This window comes from Myotis nattereri (assembly GCF_964212035.1).
Source record: "Myotis nattereri genome assembly, chromosome: 8".
Taxonomy (NCBI): Eukaryota; Metazoa; Chordata; class Mammalia; order Chiroptera; family Vespertilionidae; genus Myotis; species Myotis nattereri.
The window spans coordinates 13,670,238-13,690,652 of record NC_138083.1 but is presented as its reverse complement, the minus strand read 5'-3'; the positions used below and the strand labels follow the sequence as shown (position 1 = coordinate 13,690,652).

The window sequence follows — 20,415 nt, the reverse complement described above, 5'->3', positions numbered from 1 at the left end:
GGCAGGAAGTCAGTGGCCTCTGGGCCTGGGGGCGGGGTAGTTCAGAATCGAGGTTCTGGGGTTTCAGGAGGGGCTGGGGTGGGGCCACCGGCCAAGTAGCAGCCATAGGCCAGTAGCCAAAGAGGTTTGTGAGCCAAAGATGTCGTAGTTGGTGGACTCACTCAGGTGCTCACTCGGGAGGAAAGGAATGAAGCTTCCTACCTGCTAGGTGTGTGCCAGGCCGTGGGGCGGTGCCTGGTGAGGGCCTGCGATGGGGCACTGCCCGGCAGGGCTGTGTGTGTGTCAGGGAAGGACAGAGAGTGAGTGGGAGGCATGGGTGACCGAATGGGGGCAGGTCCCAACACGAGCAGAAACCACGTGTTCCTTTACCATTCTCCAGAAAATCGGGGAGGGTTTCCTGACGGACCTGAGTCAGTTGAAGAAGCTGCTGCCCCTGGTCAATGACGAGGCGCTCATCAGGGAGGTGGCCCAGGTCAAGCAGGTAGGCCCGCGTGCCGCCAGCTCGGCTGCCTCAGGCCTAGCGTGCCGCCAGGTCCCCACCTGCTCTGCGGGTTGGGGCCCGTCCTCTCCACTGAGCTCTTCCGATGGGGACCCGGCTGACCTCAGGGCACCGGCAGGGGGGCGGGCGGAGACCCCAGCGCAGCCTCGAGCACACCTTCACCTGGCGTTCTGTAGGAGACGCTGGTCAGGGCAGTGCTCAGGCCTGTGCACGGAGCCTCTCCCACCGCAGCCAGCCTCAGCCTCGCAGGCCGGGTCCCTGAGGCTTCAGACCACACGGGGCGCCTGATGGCGAGTGAGGACCGACCCTGAGGTCATGTGCTCCCCGGCTGCCTCTGTGCTGTGCCCAGGACCAGCCCCTCATTTTGAACTCTCACCCCTCCTGCCCACATCTGCCTCCTTTTACACCACATTCACTGGCCCCCTTTATTCTGCTTTTCTCATGCTTTGCTTTTCTCCAGGTTTGCCTTCTGGTCTAGTTTTGCATTTATTTCTACCACTGGTGGTGGGTGTTCACTTTCCGGATCACGCTTCCCCCACCCCCACTTCCCTCACACGGCGGCCACCCCTCAGCCCTCAGCGCTGACGTTCAGTCGTCATGGCCCTCCCGTGGGCAGCAGCGGGCGTCCTGGGAGCCCCCCCCCCCTTCCCGGTGCCACACTTCCGACGAGGGACAGAGATACTCTCAGCCGAGTTGGACACTGGGGAGCTCGTGCTCCTGTGAACCGTCCGTCCGTGTCCTCTTCTCTCCCCAGGAAAACAAGCTGAAGTTCTCCGCCTTCCTGGAGAAGGAGTACAAGGTGCGAATCAACCCGTCCTCCATGTTCGACGTGCACGTGAAGAGGATCCATGAGTACAAGCGGCAGCTGCTCAACTGCCTGCACATCGTCACCCTGTACAACCGTGAGTGTGGCCTCGGCTCTCGCCCGCCAGCGCGTCCTGGGCCCCGGCCTCCGTTCACGCAGCCGCGCAGCCGGGGCCTGTGTGTGCCGCCGCGCGTTTATGTTCAGCAGCAGCTCTGTGTCCTGTGCGCTTGGCGTCAGAGTAGTTACAAGGAGTGGCAGGTGAGCCCCTCTGTCTGACTGGGGTACAGGCCTGAGCTCTGTGAGGCAGGCAGACAGGTGCCTCAGACGGGCCAGGGACGGCCCCAGGTAGTCCGCATGGGGCCCGGCGTGGGGAGCTTCGTGGGGCTCGAAGGCTAGGCTTTCTGTTTGGCTCAGCTTTTATTTTAAATTTACTCATTATCTTTATTAGACTTGAGTTGTTTGGAGAGATTTTACTTATTTAGAGGCATTTAAAGTGTACTTATAAAAAACAAATGGTATATATTAAATTTATACACGTACCTTTAATGGTTAGAGCAGCCTTTCTAGATGAGAAATGAGGAATCAAAGACCCCTAAAAGTAAATAGGAATGTTTGCTAGTTTTATAAATATTATAATAAAACCTTAAGGAATAACTTCGTTTTTAAAGTTTCATAATGTAATGAAGTGATTAATTTTGAAAACCTAAGAAGCACCAACACTCTTCCAGATAGAAAGCTGCTCTCAGGAACATTCGCGCTCCTGTTACCAGTGAGTAAGACTCGGGCCGAGGACCCCGGGTCCTGGGGAGACCGCTGGGCAACAGGCTGAGTGCCTCCGAGGCTCTGACCCCGAACCTTGGGGCAGGCTGCAGGGCGGGCCTCCTGTGTGGCTGAAGGAGGCGCCTCGCCACACGCTTCCCTGGCCAGCAGTACTCACTCCTGCAGACGCGTTCTCCCTTATTTGCCATGTTTCCCTTTTGCAGGCACAATTCTCTGCATTTTATTTCTCAGCTTCTTCTCACTCACCTGCCTGTACACGTGTGTGTGTGTGTGTGTGTGTGTGTGTGTGTGTGTGTGTGTGACTTGCCTGGTGGTTTCTCTCAGAACATCTAAAGGTCTTTCCTTCTCCATTAGGTTCTCTGTGCTTCTCATTTCCATCCTCTGTGTGTGCTGTGCTGAGTCTTCTCCCTCTCGGCTTCTCTACTGAGGCTGCACTCACATGTGGCAGTTCTGCCCCTGAGCTCCACGTTCTGCCTCTGAGCTCCGGGTTCTGCCTCTGAGCTCCACGTTCTGCCCCTGAGCTCCGGGTTCTGCCTCTGAGCTCCACGTTCTGCCTCTGAGCTCCGGGTTCTGCCCCTGAGCTCCACGTTCTGCCCCTGAGCTCCGGGTTCTGCCCCTGAGCTCCACGTTCTGCCTCTGAGCTCCGGGTTCTGCCCCTGAGCTCCACGTTCTGCCTCTGAGCTCTGGGTTCTGCCTCTGTGCTCCACGTTCTGCCTCTGAGCTCTGGGTTCTGCCTCTGTGCTCCACGTTCTGCCTCTGAGCTCCGGGTTCTGCCTCTGAGCTCCACGTTCTGCCTCTGAGCTCCGGGTTCTGCCTCTGAGCTCTGGGTTCTGCCTCTGTGCTCCACGTTCTGCCCCTGAGCTCCGGGTTCTGCCTCTGAGCTCCACGTTCTGCCTCTGAGCTCCGGGTTCTGCCCCTGAGCTCCACGTTCTGCCCCTGAGCTCCGGGTTCTGCCCCTGAGCTCCGGGTTCTGCCCCTGAGCTCCACGTTCTGCCTCTGAGCTCCGGGTTCTGCCTCTGAGCTCCACGTTCTGCCTCTGAGCTCCGGGTTCTGCCTCTGAGCTCTGGGTTCTGCCTCTGTGCTCCACGTTCTGCCCCTGAGCTCCGGGTTCTGCCTCTGAGCTCCACGTTCTGCCTCTGAGCTCCGGGTTCTGCCCCTGAGCTCCACGTTCTGCCCCTGAGCTCCGGGTTCTGCCCCTGAGCTCCGGGTTCTGCCCCTGAGCTCCACGTTCTGCCTCTGAGCTCTGGGTTCTGCCTCTGTGCTCCACGTTCTGCCTCTGAGCTCTGGGTTCTGCCTCTGTGCTCCACGTTCTGCCTCTGAGCTCCGGGTTCTGCCTCTGAGCTCCACGTTCTGCCTCTGAGCTCCGGGTTCTGCCTCTGAGCTCTGGGTTCTGCCTCTGTGCTCCACATTCTGCCTCTGAGCTCCGGGTTCTGCCTCTGAGCTCCACATTCTGCCTCTGAGCTCTGGGTTCTGCCTCTGAGCTCTGGGTTCTGCCTCTGAGCTCCACGTTCTGCCTCTGAGCTCCACATTCTGCCTCTGAGCTCCGGGTTCTGCCTCTGAGCTCCACGTTCTGCCTCTGAGCTCCACATTCTGCCTCTGAGCTCTGGGTTCTGCCTCTGAGCTCCACGTTCTGCCTCTGAGCTCCACATTCTGCCTCTGAGCTCCGGGTTCTGCCTCTGAGCTCCACGTTCTGCCTCTGAGCTCCGGGTTCTGCCTCTGAGCTCCACGTTCTGCCTCTGAGCTCCACGTTCTGCCTCTGAGCTCCACGTTCTGCCTCTGAGCTCCACGTTCTGCCTCTGGGCTCCACGTTCTGCCTCTGAGCTCCACGTTCTGCCTCTGAGGTCCGGGTTCTGCCCCTGAGCTCTGGGTTCTATCTCTGAGCTCCACGTTCTGCCTCTGAGGTCAGGGTTCTGCCCCTGAGCTCCGGGTTCTGCCTCTGAGCTCTGGGTTCTGCCCCTGAGCTCCACGTTCTGCCCCTGAGCTCCGGGTTCTGCCCCTGAGCTCTGGGTTCTGCCCCTGAGCTCCACGTTCTGCCCCTGAGCTCCGGGTTCTGCCTCTGAGCTCTGGGTTCTGCCCCTGAGCTCCACGTTCTGCCTCTGAGCTCCACGTTCTGCCTCTGAGGTCCGGGTTCTGCCCCTGAGCTCCGGGTTCTGCCCCTGAGCTCTGGGTTCTGCCCCTGAGCTCTGGGTTCTGCCCCTGAGCTCCACGTTCTGTCTCTGCACTCCGTGTTCTGCCAGTTCTTGTTTAATGTGCCCCCGAGTCCTGCCCACTCTCGAGGTCTTGAGTTCAGCTCTGTCCCCTTTCCATGTTGACGGTCATTGCAGGTTGGAGTTTCTCACAGGGAGGTTTGCTCCGTTCCGTGTCCTCTTGTCTGTGGGGAAGCTGTGTTCAGGCTTGTGGTTCCTAGATGAGTGAGCTGCAGTGCTCGGGATGACCGGCAGGAGCGGTGTGGGGCTCCAGGCAGCTTCGGGCTCCCCCAGGCCTGGTGCCTCTCTGTGGCTGCATCTACTCTGTCTCTTCCAAGTCCACGCTGGCTCAGGGCTCCCTGGCCTGGCTGTCATGGTTTCCACCCCGCGGGCCTCTGTCCCCCAGGATATCAGCTCCCCTCCCGAGGTGTCCCTGTGGGGGAGGGGCTGAGGAGGTCAGCCTGCCTGGCGCCGGGGGCTCCTTCCCTGTCTCCCTTGCACTTGGCCCCTCTGGGGAAGCTTGAGACCCTTGTGTTCCCGGCCCTGTCCCGCCCCCCCCCCCGCACCCCCCCCCCCCCCCCCCCGTGACCTGACAGAACTGGCCCTATGGTCTGGAGTTAGCATGCTTTTCCTAGGAAGGTTTTAGTGAAAATGTAGTTTTGCATTTTGCTATACTTCACATTATCCTATCTGATCTATGGAGGTGGGAAGATCCGGAAGTCAGGTACAGTTGTGTTTCTACTAGAACATGAAGTCACACGTTAAAGATCAGCCATCACTCTACCGGCTTATGGCTGGTTCCAGGTCTCTGGTAAATGCTGCCTAGGGCTGCCTCTCACCCTGTGAGACATCACCCTCTCCCTACCCCCCACATGCACTGAAACTGAAAACGGGTGGCCTGGCGAGGACGCGCTCAGTGTGCTGGGCCGAAGGTGGCCGGCCGCAGTGGACTGTAGTGCCTGACCCCGTCTGCCATGCAGGAGAGCTTCAGGATGAGAGCAGGGGGACTTGGGGTCTTGCCTGACGCCCCTTGAGGGCTATTGGTGCCATGACCACAATCCTGGGGTCACCTCTTCCTTGAGTGCCAGTCGTGTACTGGGGACCAGACCCAAACCAGGCTCCTGTGTTGGGTGTCCTGGGAACAGAGGTGCAGCTTTTCCCGGGCCTTTGGAAGGGTCTACTCCCGGCTGGCCTTCCTCACGACCCTGGGGCGCAAGTGTGAGTGGGATTTCCTGGCGGGTGTGCAGGGCCCAGTGGCCGTGCCCTACCCTGTGCTGGGTTGACCTCTGAGGACACTGGTCACCACGGCTCACCTGGATCTCTTGTTTGTCCTGCAGGAATAAAGAAGGACCCTGCCAAGGCTTGTGTGCCCAGGACTGTCATAATCGGGGGTAAGGTGAGGTGATGTCCTCTTTGTTTGATATTTGGCCAGAATGCACAAACCACCACACTTTCCAGCAGTGCCACTGGATCCCGGCTTGGGCACCAGCTGCCTATTTGACCAGGTGCTGCGGGTGCCTCTGAGCCAGCATGCACTCAGTGCCAGGGGAACCCTGGCCCCCAGGTGGGCCAGGTCTCCATCAGTTCAGCAGGGACGGCCAGATGGGACCCTTGCCTGCCCAGCACATGGGTCCCCAGAATCCGGGGCAGCCTCCAGTGGGCTTCCTGGCCCTTCATTTGATGGGGTGGCACCCTTTCACTGCCCTTCCGCACTTTTCCTGGCTCTTGGGCCCAGCTCATACCCCAGCCCCACCCCTCACACATACTCATGCTGAGAGGACGCAGGTTGCCAGCGGCTTCGCTGACCAGATGTGCGCCTGCTCTGGGCTCCGCTGGGCTTTATTTCATCTCATTTCCTGTGGCACTTGCTTTGGATACACTATTGTGGAATCTGGTGAATCACGTGTAGGCATTAGTGGCCTCATCATTGCACTCTGTGCTCTAGGACCCACCCTCTAGGATCCATCTCTTTCTCTTTCCCCTGCAGTTATTTTTGTTATAGAAAGGGGGGTGCATCTTCCCCGGGCTGCTGGTTCTGATCGCCTCCTCTGGTATGTTTCAGTGTGTCCTTCAGCTCCTTATTTCCTCTAAGTTGGTAGTCAGTTTTCTTTTATCTCCTAATTTTTGAAAACAAGCATGAGGCCTACAGATGTCTGCACACGGGAGAGGTGACCATCAGAGACATGCTCTGGCAGAACTGAGGGAGGGCAGGAGGGCGTCATGCCTGGTAGGGTCGCAGCTTCTTCCGTCATGAGTCTGTCACCAGATTGAGTGGAGGACACGCAGGGTTGCCATGGCCTCAGCCCCTCTGAGAGCTACCTTCCCGGACACCATGGGGCTGCTCGGCTAGACACGGCCTCGGTGTGGCCAGCACCAGGCTGCAGTGACCAGCAACAACGCTGGCCCCAAGCACAGGCCTGCTCATGTGTAATCCTCCTCCTCCTCCTAGGCAGCTCCTGGCTACCACATGGCCAAAATGATCATCAAGCTGGTCACGTCCATCGGTGAGGTTGTCAACCACGACCCAGTTGTGGGCAACAGGCTCAAAGTGATCTTCCTAGAGAACTACCGAGTGTCCTTGGCCGAAAAAGGTACCCTGGGGAGCCCGTGTCAGACTGGAAAGCCTGCCCCTGCCGGTGCGATGTGGGTGGTCGTTGCTGGTCGGGTTAACTCTGCCTTGGACACCAGGCTCCCCAGCCAAAGGAGGCCTTCAGCCTAGTATTGAAAGGCTTTGGGGCGCTCTCTGTCCCTCCTCACGTGCGGAACTGCTCTCAACCTCGGGTGCTCTTTGTTCTGTACTTTCTCGTTCCTGCCCTGATCTCGTTGTCCCTCCCCTTCCTCTTTTCCGGGCCCTCAGCTTTGCCTTGCTGCTGCGGGGCTTGCTCTTTTTTTTTTTTTTTTTTTAATAATATTTGCTTTTTTAATTTTTATTGCTTTCAGAGAGGAGGGGAGAGGGAGAGAGAGAGAGAAACATCAATGATGACAGATAATCATTGACCGGCTGCCTCCTGCACGCCCCCTACTGGGGATTGAGCCTGCAGCCCCAGCATGTGCCCTTAACTGGAATTGAACCTGGGACCCTTCAGTCCGCAGGCCAACGCTCTATCCACTGAGCCAAACCAGCTAGGGCTGGGCTCGCCCTTGCTGGCAGGATGAGCTTCCATGTGGCCTCCCCTTTCCCTCCCCCAGCTCCAGGGAATGCTTCTGCTCATCACCACCTGTTCACTCTCAAGAGCAGGGCCTGCTTCTCATTTGGGCCGGTACCTGCCTCTTCTGTCCTTTCTGAGGGCGCGCGTGACAGTCTGCTCTATTGAGAGTTCATTCTGGGGCGGCTCCACTGTAGGGAGCCCTGGGAAGACTTGCTCGGATGTGGGCTGCCATCTGGAGACGGTTCTGAAGGAGGGCCTGCAGCCCAGTGTGCCTTAGAGCAAGGCTGTCCTTATCTGGACGGGCCTTTCCAGATTGGCTGCTGCTGGAGGCTCTAGCGGGACAGCGTCTGCCCAACCAAACGGTGCAAAGCTGAGCCTGGAATTCTGGGGCCAAGAAGCAGGCACGTCCATGGTTCAGACAAACCAGGGCTGCTTCCTGGGCCTGAGTGAAGCCGTGCTCCCTCCTCCTGCCAGCTCGGCCGGTTCGTGGACACCATCCCTGTGGTCCCGCTGCCATGGACCACGTGTGGTTCAGTTGGTGGTGCAGTTAGTCGCTTAGAGCTTCTAACGTGTTTTAACGGCTGTTTGCTGCCTGAAACGCTGCCCCGCCCCCCAGTTATTTGGGGCTGGCTCCGGTGCTTCTTTAGAACAGACCCTGCGGGAGGCCCAGTCTGGGGCCTGAGACCTGAGGTCGGGGCCCCTGCCTTCTCCTCCAGCTCTTAGACTTGCTGTGGCAGGGTGTCTGCTATTATATTTGCCATATCATTGCCTGTGGGGTGGGCCTCATGGGGGCCAAGATGCCCGTGTCTCTTTATACTGACTCCTGGCTTGACCTTGAAGAGGGCTGGACTCTGGCCTTGCCAGCCTTGAGTGCTGCCATTGGGTTAGGGAAGTATCAGCTCACAGGTGAGCTGAGGACGTGGGAACAGGGATGCCAGGGCAGGTGGGACAGAGGAGGCGCAGGGAACCCACTCCTGGGAGAAGCTGCAGGGCTCAATCTGAACAGCACAGAGTAACCATGAATGGGAGGAAATGCCCTCACCTCCCCACTCCACACTTTCTAGTCTTCTGGGTCCTAAGGTGTCCAGATTCCTCTTGAAGTGATCTGATGAGACTTACAGACTTTTTAATAAGACAGAAGTGGTATTGGGGTGAAAGGGAGCGATCACACCAACAGGCCAGGACCAGGGACCCCACGAGGCTTTGTCTGGGTTCTGGTTCCTGGAAGGTTTCAGAACGAAGGTCCTTTGCCACCTGCGATGTTTCTTCCAAGGGTCCCCTCTTGGGACCTCTGCCTCAGGCTGCCCTGGATCAAGAAAGGGAGCCCTTATAGGGAGGGTGGGCAGTGCCCAGCCTTGGCCACTTGCAGGGGTGCCTCAGGGCTCTGGCTCGTCCTGGAGTGAGCGCCAGTTTCAGGGCAAGATGAGAGAGTAGGGTGTTTCTTGCAGATCCGTGGTTCACGCTGAGTAGTTGGTGGCTGACATGCCTTCTTGTGCTACCCCCTGGCAGTGATCCCCGCTGCTGACCTATCCCAGCAGATCTCCACCGCGGGCACTGAGGCCTCAGGAACGGGCAACATGAAGTTCATGCTCAACGGGGCCCTCACCATTGGCACCATGGACGGTGCCAACGTGGAGATGGCTGAGGAAGCCGGGGCCGAGAACCTCTTCATCTTTGGCCTTCGGGTGGAAGATGTCCAGGCCCTGGACCAGAAAGGGTATGTGTGTCCCTCCCCATGCCATCAAGGATGTGGCATCATCCTGGGCACTGCCCAAAGCCCCAGGGAGGGCCATGAAGGGGCTCAGGCCAGGCCTCTGCTTGGCAGGGTGCATGCCCACCCAGGGGGTGGGGAGTGGCTGTGGGCACTCTGGCCTTGTCTGCGCACATCCAGCTTGGGCAGGAGCTGGTTGCTCTGTGCTTCTCCACAGCTCAGTCAGAGGGAACCAGACTAAGTGTTAAGGAGGGAGAGAGACAGAGAGAGAGAAACATCAATGTGACACCCATTGATTGCTTGCATCCTGCGTGCGCCCCAGCCAAGGATCAAGCTGCAACTGGTACTTGCCCTTGACTGGAATTGAACCCGGAACCCTTCAGTCCTCGGGCTGACGCTCTATCCACTGGGCCAAACTGGCTAAGGCCAGACCAAGTGTTTCAAAGGGTGGAAGGCCCTGGTCTCTGCCGGGGGAGCCCCTGGGGACAGGGCTCTGAATACTCTTGACCGATTTGGGATTTGGCCCACTGCTGAGATGCCCTGGCCTAATTTTGTAAAATAACCCAGTTGCCTAGGAATGGTTTTAGAGTTTCAGAAAAGTTGGAAGGACCGTACAGCGTGCCATGTACACTTCCACTTTTACCTGTTGTTTGCATATCATTAATTAGTGTGGAACACTGTCAAAATGAATTAACCAGTAATGGTATGATGTTATTTTTTAAAGTCCATCCTTTATCTCACCATTTCCCCATGAATGGCCTGTCCTTTAACGTCCCAGGATCCCATCCAGAGCATTCCTCTCATCTGTGACAGTTTCTCAGCCTTTCCTTGTTTTCCATGACCTTGGATGCTCTAGGCGTCCTGGCCCAGCCTAATTCTGAGCAATAATGAACAAGAAAAGACAATGTTGCCCAATTGCCTAAAAGCCCCCTGGGGAGTTGGTGAGGCCTCAGGCACCAGCCAGGTAAAAACCCAAGTCACCTAAAAAGTCAGAACCTGGTCCTTGTCAGCCTGAGAGTTCACACCTTACATGCCCTTCTTGACACCCTGCATTCAGACTCTTTCTGCCCCATCTCCGAGTACTAGGATTACACCTCTGTCAGATGCCTCCTGTTCCGACTTCCTGATGGCCACAGGCCTGTGTCCTGCAGGGTGGGACTAGGGGGGTGGGAGGCACAGGGGGAGGGTGTTGGGGGGAGGGTGGGGATGCAGAGTTACAAGTTTTAGCAGCCCTCTCCTGTGGGATTACGATGGAGCCATGTGCACCATTGTACATCCTCAGGGACGGCGATTCTGTAAACAGTGACAGGAGCAGGTGGGACCAAGTTAGCACTCACAGCACATCACCATCTCTCCAGGTCACCAGGGCCCAGTAGCCCTTGGACCCTCTGCCTTAGGGTCAAGGTGGAGCCTGGGGCAGTGCTCGGTCAGGGAGGGGTGTGCCCGTTGCCTGCCGCAAGGCTGCCGCCTGCAGACACTGGCTGGCAGCTGACTCGACCCGCTCCTCACAGGTACAATGCCCAAGAGTACTACGACCGTCTGCCCGAGCTGAGACAGGCCGTGGATCAGATCAGGGATGGCTTCTTCTCCCCCCAGGAGCCAGACTGTTTCAAGGACATCGTCAACATGCTGCTATACCACGACAGGTGGGCCCGGCCTCCCCGTGGTCCTTACGTTCCTCCCCATTGACAGGTCAAGACAGCCGGGTTCCCGTGGTGGGCTGAAAACTGCAGTGTGGGGGTGAACCCTAGCCTTGGGGAGGCTTATACCCCTCGCTCCCTCCCAACTGTGGCCCCTGGGCGGGGCCTCAGGCCCTCACCTTGAGAAGTCCCCTACCCCAAGGCTAGAGCTTGCCGTGGCCTCTGGCCGCGCTTGGTGTGCGTGGACGCCCTGGTGGTGGGAACTGCCAGCTGCACGGTCCAGCCCCTGCCCCCAGCACCAGCTGACCATCTGGATGTGACAGACAGTGGCGGGAGGGGATGTGTGGGCGGGACTCCTCAGGTGGTCGGGTGGGTCTAAGGATGCAGCAAGCGTGGGCCCATGGTGACACAAAGTCATTAAAGTGGAATAACCTGTGGCATAAGTTGCAGTGTAGTTAGTGCTTTATTACAATGCAGTTGACACACAATTAACTCAGCTTCGGGTAACCTGCAACAGGTTGGCAGTACCATTTGCCATCATGACAGTTCTTTGCTCCAACCTATTGGTAAAAGTGGAGTCTGGCAAATGCTGAGAATTGCTGCCTATTCCACTTTTAGCTGCTTTGGGGTTGGTTTTGTTTCATTTCAGTGACTGCTGTCAGCTGGCTTCAGCCAGACCAGATCATAACCACACAGGCTGTGATCAAGGAAAGACTTTTATTTTTTTATTTTTAAAATATATTTTATTGACTTTTTATAGAGGAAGGGAGAGGGATAGAGAGTTAGAAACATCAATTACCTACCTCCTGCACACTCCCCATTGGGTATGTGCCCGCAACCAAGGTACATGCCCTTGATCGGAATCGAACCTGGGACCCTTGAGTCTGCAGGCCAACGCTCTATCCACTGAGCCAAACCGGTTGGGGCAAGGAAAGACTTTTAACGGTTCTGTTTCTGACTCAATTATAAACAGAAATGCATTTCTGAATTCACAAATCCTGCATTTTTGGGTATCACCTGTTCCTGGCCCAGTTAGACCTGAGAACTGACTGCTACATAGAGCCCGTCTCCCGCCATCCTGTGCCTTTCCCCGTGGGAGGTGAAAGGGAAGAAACCGCTCAGGTGTGCAGCTCTCACCTACGTGCGTTATAAACACCAATTTCTTTAAAGGAACATTGGCTTAAAATAAGGTTTTTCAAGAATAGTGTCCCCAGGACAGCAGTGTTGCTCACAGAGCAGCCCCTCCAGTCAGGTGGGCTCTAGAGCGTGAGGCACAGATGGCCGGGGCCTGGTTTCCTGATCTCCTGTTTCAGGTTCAAGGTGTTTGCGGATTATGAAGCATATTTGGCTTGCCAGGCCCAGGTGGACCAGCTGTACCAGGTAGGCTCTCAGACCCCCGAGTTGGTAGGAGCGGCACTGGTGGGGGAGCCTCGGGGCGCATCTGCATCCTGCTGCCTAGGATGCTCCTGGGAGGTCACAGTTCAGCCTGTGGCCCAGAGCAGGCACCCCTCCCACTCGGGCCGTCTTAGCCGACCCTCTGCTCCTATCTGCCACGCTGGAGCCTTTTGACTCCTTGGGGTCAGGCTGCCACCCACCTGGTACGTTTCCCCTACAGAGGGGGCGGAGATGGGCTGTTCCCTAGTCTGATCACCCCATGTGAGGAATGGGTGCTCAGCCCAAGAGGAAGGACAGGTCTGGTGGGCAGTGCACACAGATAGCATGTCTAAAATGAGTGTGAACACTTGCTTGGGAAGGTAAAAGCTTCCATCAGTAGAGCGAGGGACTGATAGCTGTAAGGAGCAGTTTCTGAGGCAGGGACGTTGGAGCCAGCTCCCCACTTGCTGGAAAAAGACAAGAAGACCCGCTTCCCAGGTTTCTGTGTGAAGCGTGTGCCTGGCCCCCCATAGCAGCCCCATGGGCCTGGTGTGGCCCGTAAAGGAGTCCACGCAGGATCTCATGGTGGGAAGGCTCAGGCCCTAAGCTGGGGAAGTGGAGGAGGATGTGTCTAGGTGCCTGCTTCCCTCCCTTTTCTGGGATTTTGTGCGTGTCCCACCTGTGCACCCCTCGGAGGAAGGCAGTGCGAGGGGACTGCAGCATTTTGGTTCAGTGAGTTTATCTCCCTAAATTGTTTAGCAGGTTCTTAGATGAGGCCTCGGATTTGTACATCTGATTTGTTGCCAGTCTCTGCCCCTGCCATTAGGAAACTGCTGTCTGTGCCTACACAACTCGCAAAAGGACAGGATGGGACCTGGAATATGGAGTGATGGGCAGGGCTCTGGGAGGAACCTTTGCTTCCCTTAAACTGGGCCTCAGGAAAGTGGCCCTTTCAGGGAGGCCCCTCCGGGTGTGGCTGCAGTCTGGGGGCAGCTGCCAGGCTCTGGCCAGAAGACCACCTGGCCATCTCCCTGGGGAACTGGATCTGCCTGGTAGCAAATACTCACCTGGTAGTATTTGATTTTGTTGTGTGGGCTGTGCCCCAGTGGGCTGTGGAGCATTTTATCTAGTCATTCGGTGGCTTTTCTGGTAGTTGGGGCCCCTCTCCAGTGAGCTATGATGGCCATTTTCTCCTCGTCCATCACACCGCCCAGAGCGAGCCAAGACCTCACCTGGAAACATCCTGAAGTCCTGGAAGCACAGGCTCTCTTGTGCCCGAGGTTACTCAGTCCTCCTTCTCTCTGCAGAACCCCAAGGAGTGGACCAAGAAGGTCATCAGGAACATTGCCTGCTCGGGCAAGTTCTCCAGTGACCGGACCATCACCGAGTATGCCCGGGACATCTGGGGTGTGGAGCCCTCTGACCTACAGATCCCGACCCCCCATGTCCCCAAGGACTAGGAGCCGGCACAGTGGGGACCAGTGGGGTTTTGTTTTCTTGTTGACTCCGCACCTCATGCCATTTTCCAAGCTGTCCCTGTTTTCTTCAGTGCTGTGTTTCAGGGAAGGGCTTGGGGATCATGGTGTGGCTTGGAGTGGGGGTTGGGGAAATGGATAGACGGAAGGGAAGGTGCTAAAAGTGAGATGCTGCCTGGTTTCTCGCAGAAAAGCAGAGCTCATAGCACTGCCCAGTTGGCCCCACAGGTTCAGCCCATCTGCCCCCTTGGCCCTCCCACCCCGCAGACATGGGTGAAGCCACCTAGTGGGCTCCTCTGAGACCTTGCACTCCTTGCTGTGAGCTTGTGTTCAGTTTGGAGCCTCTAGATTCTGGGGTCTGGCAAGCAGCAATGGTGAAACCTGAAGTGTTTCTGCAGGACCTGGGCTGGCCGACAGCGGAACCAGCTCTGCCTCCCGGTCAGGCTGGGAGGGTCCAGCTCCCAGGCATCTTTACAGCTGCCCTGTGGGTGCTCCGGCCAGGGCTTCCAGATGGATCAGATAAAGGGGCCTCAGGATGACTATGGGTGACATTGGGGAGGACACCGTGTCCAGCATCTAGGGGGCCTTGATTGGGATAAGGCTGGCTGATGCAGTTAGCTTGGTTCTGCTTTTTCCAAAAAAAATTTAAGTTCACAAGGAAATGAAACTAGCTGAAGCCTTTCCTTGGTAACTAAAAACTGTACTTTTGAAATTCCATGTCAGGGAAGGCAGTTCTGGGATGTTTCTGTCCGGCTGTGGGGGCCTGAGGCAGGGCTGCTGCCCCGGCTGAGGGAGGCTGCATGCCCAGCCCCTGCTGCAGATCTGCACCCTGCCTGTCCTGGAGAGTGCACTTCCTCTCTCCTTTGCCACCAGTGCCACAAGCTGGTCTGGAAAAGGACCAAGTGTGTCCAGAGGGCAGCCCACTTTCCACTCTGCCTAGATAGCAGGCTGGTGCCAGGACAGCAGGTGAGCACCTAGGCCGCCCAGAGAAAGCCAGGAGCAGGTGGCACCCTTCACTGCGGGTTGTTGGCAACTTTGGATGGAAGCGCCCTTCCCGAGGCTCTGCCTCCTTGCATGCTGGGCCAGGGCATCACAGGCTCTGCCCTCATCCTGGGTCCTGACTGCTCGCAGAACCAGGCCATGGAGGACTTGCTCAAGTCCACACTTCATCAGAGCCCCTGGGGCCTGTGGTCATACCCCCAACACCCTCCATTGCCCTGTCCCTTGGGCTGTATGCGACCATCACTGTGCCACTTGCTGTTATTGCCTCGTGTGAGAAACTGATTAAAACTTCCTGCCCACACTTGGTTGGCCTGGCCTCAGTATTTCACTCAGGGTCAGCTTGGGGCCGGCTTCAGTCCTCCCTCCTAGAGAGGAGATGGGCTAAATGATGGCCATTGTCCTGGGATTGAAGACACAAAGTTCTCTCATCCCAGCTGATGTGAGACTTGGAGCTGGGTATGCCTAAACTGCCAGCTCTTCCAAGAATTGTGAAATCTGGTCACTTGGTAAACTGTCCTCTGGGCACTGGCTTTTTTTGTGCGGAATTGTATTGGCTTCTTTTGCACCTGTCTTCTGCCACCCACCCTGGCAGGTAGAATGCCCAAAAATATTTTCTCCAAAATTGTATACTAGCTGCAAGTTGAATAAAAAACCCGGGGGGGGGGGGGAGTAAACTTGGGGCTCAGTGTTACCCAAAGACCCTGAGAAGTATGGGACCCTGGAGCATGGGGGACCCTTGCTGGGGGCAGTGGTGTTGAGCCGCTCCTGGAGGTGGGGATGTGCCCTGGGAATGCACACTCCCATCCTTGTCCTGTGGCTCCCAGGACACACATGTGTAACTGCAGTTTATAGCTATGCATATCGACATCTCTTGTTTTTTTTAAGGATTGGTCCTGACCATACATTGATTTTGTAACCCAGGGTCAGGGTTTACCCACAGTTTAAGCTTAGTGGCTTGGACCAAGGTAATAAGCTAAGAAGCCATCAAATAGGGTCCTTTGGACCTGAATGAGGTGATGGCCAGTGGCTGCCCACTCACCGCTCCTTTTTCTGTGCTTCCTCATCTTCAGTCGTCCTGTCAGGCACCTATGAAAACACTAACAGCTTGTATTTTTACTTTATATCCTATCTCATTCCCCTTAGAAAAGGATCTGAGGCCTTTCACATAGACAAAAGGTAAAACAAACAAAAACATGAAGAACCCAGGCAGGACAGGCAGGTCTCAGATAATATGAGCAGATCACACCCACTTCCTTGGCTGAGAACTTGACTTTGAGTCTCAGGGACAAAGCCAGAAGAGCACTCCAGCCTCATGAAAGGGCTGCAGCGCAGGGGGCACGTGGTGGTTAGTGGTTCTCGGAGCCTCTGACACAGAGCAGTTACACAGAAAGATGCTACTGGACCAGGCCCAGGTGTCCCAACTCTCACCTGGGACAACGGTGCCTTACAGGCAGTGCTCACACCTGGAAAAAACATGGACTTCAGGACAAGAAATGTCTGTTCACGTTTCAATCCAGTTTAAGAAAAGTGTGCATTTCCCAGATGTGAGAAGCGCCGTGGGCAGTTCTAAAGTGTCCCAGAAAGGGGGTGTCACCTGCTTTGGCCTCTGGGCCCCCAGCAAACCTCAGATGCTAACACTGGCCCTAATGCCTTGGAGGACAGGCAGGCAGGTGAGAATTTCTGACCTGCTGAGACTGCTCAGTTCCAGAGCCTAGGACCAAGGGGAGGAGAGCCAGCCATCAGGAGAGGCTGTGTCCCAGGTGGACTTCCCTACACTGAACTGGGACACACCTGAGGGGGCAGCTCAAGGCCCCATTCTTACTAAGTTCTCTAAGAGGTCACCAGTGCCAGGGGAGAGGAGAAGCTGGTTTGACAAAAAGCCAAACAAGACAAGAACCACCATCAGTTGAGTGACGATGGCGATGGTCATAGGCCAGACTCAAGTCCCTGCACTCCAGCAGCTGCCCTGTCAATAGTCAGGGGTTCATCTAGGGTCCATGGAGAAACCCCAATGCCCATCCTCTGACATGGCCATGTCCAGTAAGCTTGCTAAGCATGAGGTTGAAAGGGTCACCTATGTAGGCCTATATTTTAGGAAAATATCATCTGCCACATCTGGAGAAGGCCCCTCCCTGGAAGGGCCTTGCCCACAGGCACCCCTCCACCCATGTGGCCAGGCTCTGTGAGTGGCCTGGGGTCGGGGCAGGTTCTGGGTGGGGCTAGAGGCGGAACTGAGAAGGCAAGACAGACCACCACCAGGTTTTATTAAATAAATGCTCAGTCTAGGGCCAGGTTAGGTGGGAAGAAAGAGGAGGAAATGCAGATCACAGGCACCTCTGTGAGTGGTGGGACCCGCCTAGGGAGGCAGGGACATCAGAGAAGGCAAGCGGGGTATGTAGGGCAAGAGGGATGATGGAACCATTAGAGTCTGTTCTGCATGTGCTGGGAAGGGACAAGGGCCCAAGGCTCCCACATTCTCATGGGTGGTGCTGGAAAGCTCAGTGTGGTCCCAAGACCTCAGACCTCCTGCCCCGTTCTCCATGCCCAGCTCAGAAGTGTGGGACTGACCGGCCGGTGGCTGGCCTGCTGTGCTACTCTTTCCAAGAGCTCAGGTTGCGTGGCAGCAAGAAGGAGAGAGGGCCACATGCCTGCCACTCACATCACATTTTCCACAAAAATCCATGCTTCTGGCCACCAGTCTGCCAGAGCTTCTTCCGCCTGCCCTAGCTGGCATCCAAGTCCTCTCTCCAGGTGCACCGCAGACGCTGGCACCCGGTCTCCGGGGTGCTGGGTTGGTCAGAGGAATGGGGAGGAGGGCAGAGGTCTTCATGCTCCTTCAGGCAGTGAGCTCAGTGCTGGAGCTCAGGTTCCGACTTCCCCAGGAATTCCCTAGGCCAGAGGACAACGGTCAGCCAAACCCGAGATCCCGCCTCCCCCCGTCCTCACAGCCCATCTAAAGAGCAGAAGCCTGGAGAAGAGGCAGGGCACCAATGGCATCACAGTCAGTGACACGCGAGAAGAGAGACTAGCTTCTGAGCTCTTCTTAAACTTCAGAGCTATACTCTGGTCTAAGTTTTCTGTAATGATAGGGAAAAATTACAACCTCAGAGCAAATCCATACTCTTTCAGCTCATTGGTCCCTCTCAACAACCCAGGTCCATGTGGCAAGGAATGGCAAACTGTGACAGACACGCAGCTTTTCCTCTGGAACTCTCAAGGCAGCCAGAGGAGAACTCACATGGGAAGTACAGTTACACACGGGATGAAACCCGCTGACGGCTGATTTGGGTGCCCCTAAGCTCAGAAGACCAGGAAGGTGAACTCACAGCCAGGAACACAGCCTTACTCCGAGAGGCAGCTGGGGACAAACATATTTTTGAGGAGCTGGTCCAGGCCAGAGCATCTGTGCGCTGTGTATGTGGGGGCAGGACCTGTCGGGTACGTGGGAAGAGACCAAGGCCTCGGGTGTGTGTGGGGATGGGTGGGGGATAGCGCCTGTACATGGATGTCTTGTGCTAGACGCACCCGTGTGGGGTGTCTGTGTGGGTCTGCACAACCTGTACCCGGGGAGATCATGGGAATAGTCCAGGAGGGAGGGGCGATAAACACTCAGCTCCTCTCCGTGGAAATAAAAGGCTCATCAATCCTCCCACTGAGGCAGCGTTGGTGGGTGAGCCGCTGTGTCTGGCCTGCACTGGCGCCACCCAGGACAACATCCCTGGAGAGAAGAGAATCTCTCACCTCAGTATCCGAGGAAGCTCAGGGCTCTTGTAGATGTATTTGTGCCTGTAGCCGAGGTCTGAGTGAAAGGGCATAAACTGAACTTTGAAGTCTCGGAAGCTGCGAGACAGTGCAGCGATGTTGTAGAGCTGAGGAGGGAGAAACAGGTCAGTGCACAGAGATGGCGGCCCCGCAGTGACCTGCCTGGTGGCCTTCCTTTCAACAGAGGCCCATCAGAGGCGGCTGCCTCTGCAGAGCAGCCCATGGCCCCTCAAACAGCCCAGGAGCCTGCCATGGCCAGGGCCAGGGTGCTGGCAGAGACCAGCCCAGGTGCAGCCCCTCGGCCTGCAATTTAAAAACCTACCTGTCCCCACACCTGTTTCTCAGACTGCCCCTTCCTTAGATGAGGTGCATGAGGCCAGCACCATGTGCTATGATGATGTGGTGTAAGAGCTGGGAGCAGCACTGAGGGCTCAGCCCTGGGGGCTGGGATGGGTCAGCTACCTCAGATTTTGCTGTGTGCCAGGTCAAGGCCAGTCGACAAGCTCTCTCAGGTTCTGTCCTGGCTCAGCCCCTCCCTCCTCCTACCGCCAGGACAGCCAGACTGTGCGCCCAAACTCGCCTTACCTCGGACCTGTTCACCCCCTCTAGGCTGCCCCTGCCCCTCTTTCTCACCATGGCCAGGCAATGCTGTCTCCTGCCTCACGCTCACCTACAAATTAATCCCGCTTCGTGGCAGCAAAGGCAAAGCAAAGTCAGCAAAAGTACACGCGGAGGCCACGAGACTACATGGTACTCCTCCAGCATCGCTCCAATCCCAGAGCAGGAGAACAAATGAGAGAGTCTATGTCAGGGGTGGGCAAACTTTTTGACTCGAGGGCCACAATGGGTTCTTAAACTGGACCAAAGGGCCGGAACAAAAGCATGGATGGAGTGTTTGTGTGAACTAATATAAATTCAAAGTAAACATCATTACATAAAAGGGTACGGTCTTTTATTTCAATAGTTTTATTCATTTCAAACTGGCCGGATCCGGCCCGCGGGCCGTAGTTTGCCCACGGCTGGTCTATGTCAACATTACTGACTGGGACTCCTGTGTTGGGGCTGGAGGAGCCTTGTCATCAAGGGGTCCTATCCTCCAGCCAGTAAATGGCAAGCCCTCCCGGCTGGGTCCCCTGTAGTCAAGTCTCTGTCAGGTCAGGACCCTGTACTGGGACCTAGGAAACATTTGCTTATTTTTTATGCTTCCTCTTGTGGATGGCATGAGCTGTCTAGCCTGACTCTCACCCTGCCAGCAGCAGGCCCCTCTTGTACATCTGCCTGTGCCCAGTCCAGCTTGAACGTGGGCCTGAAAGATGTCTCCTGCACCAGGGGCTGCATGGACACCCACCTTTCTGCCAAGATGGAAGGGCACGACCGGATCATCCTCCGCATGCAGGATGAGCAGAGAGCAGGAGATGTGCTTCACACTGTGGGGGGGAGAAAGGACTAGACCAAGATCTCAGGAAGATGGCTGGGGTCTCCTGGCACCCTGGCCCCACCTTTGGCAGGGACCTAGGTTTAGGGAGTATTTCATCATGGTGTTTAACAGCTCTACTTCTGCTGGGATTCTTTTTACTAAAGAACTAAAAGCTGATTTCTCAGATGTTTCTATCAACATCTATTCTAGGTGTCCATCAAATCTGGAGATCAATTTATTCACCAAATCTGGCCTCTGCATAGTTTCTGAAAATTTAACATTATTTTTGCCAGTAGACATATTTTTTAAAAGTTACAGAACAGTATTTACAAACTGAGTATTTTAGGGGGGGCCAAGAAACTTACTGCAAATGAATGTTACTAGGCATCTGTTGGTGTCTATACCCTCTAATTTATCTTTGGCGTAAATAACATGAGGTCACTCTTGAATGTTTACAAGTAAATTAACATTTGCAATAGGTTCACTTACTTCAACCCCTTTAGCAAACCACATATTAGGCTGAGTGTCTTTTGGCTGCCTCACAGAGGTCTCATGGTGAGCTGGTGGACACAGCACCCACCTGGTCTTAGCGCTTCCATACTGATCACTGATCTG

At 56.1% G+C, this 20,415-nt stretch overlaps 2 protein-coding genes across 2 annotated transcripts in view; one reads left to right on the top strand and one right to left on the bottom strand.

Moving 5' to 3' along the window:
- PYGB (glycogen phosphorylase B) overlaps positions 1–14,922 on the top strand; it is a 41,137-nt gene extending 26,215 nt beyond the window's left edge. Inside the window, exons 13-20 of the mRNA XM_081096932.1 lie at positions 380–481; positions 1,254–1,401; positions 5,608–5,666; positions 6,720–6,861; positions 8,929–9,136; positions 10,642–10,776; positions 12,084–12,150; positions 13,452–14,922. Of these exons, the coding sequence (XP_080953058.1) occupies positions 380–481; positions 1,254–1,401; positions 5,608–5,666; positions 6,720–6,861; positions 8,929–9,136; positions 10,642–10,776; positions 12,084–12,150; positions 13,452–13,604 (1,014 nt within the window). The 3' untranslated portion in view covers positions 13,605–14,922. The remainder of the gene's footprint in view (positions 1–379; positions 482–1,253; positions 1,402–5,607; positions 5,667–6,719; positions 6,862–8,928; positions 9,137–10,641; positions 10,777–12,083; positions 12,151–13,451) is intronic.
- Positions 14,923–16,868: 1,946 nt separating this feature from the next.
- The window catches only part of ABHD12 (abhydrolase domain containing 12, lysophospholipase), a 63,773-nt gene continuing 60,226 nt past the window's right edge, over positions 16,869–20,415 (bottom strand). The window contains exons 11-13 of the mRNA XM_081096933.1: positions 19,732–19,810; positions 18,363–18,490; positions 16,869–17,510 (exon numbers count right to left, since the gene is read on the bottom strand). Coding sequence (XP_080953059.1) covers positions 17,471–17,510; positions 18,363–18,490; positions 19,732–19,810 — 247 coding nt within the window. The 3' untranslated portion in view covers positions 16,869–17,470. The remainder of the gene's footprint in view (positions 17,511–18,362; positions 18,491–19,731; positions 19,811–20,415) is intronic.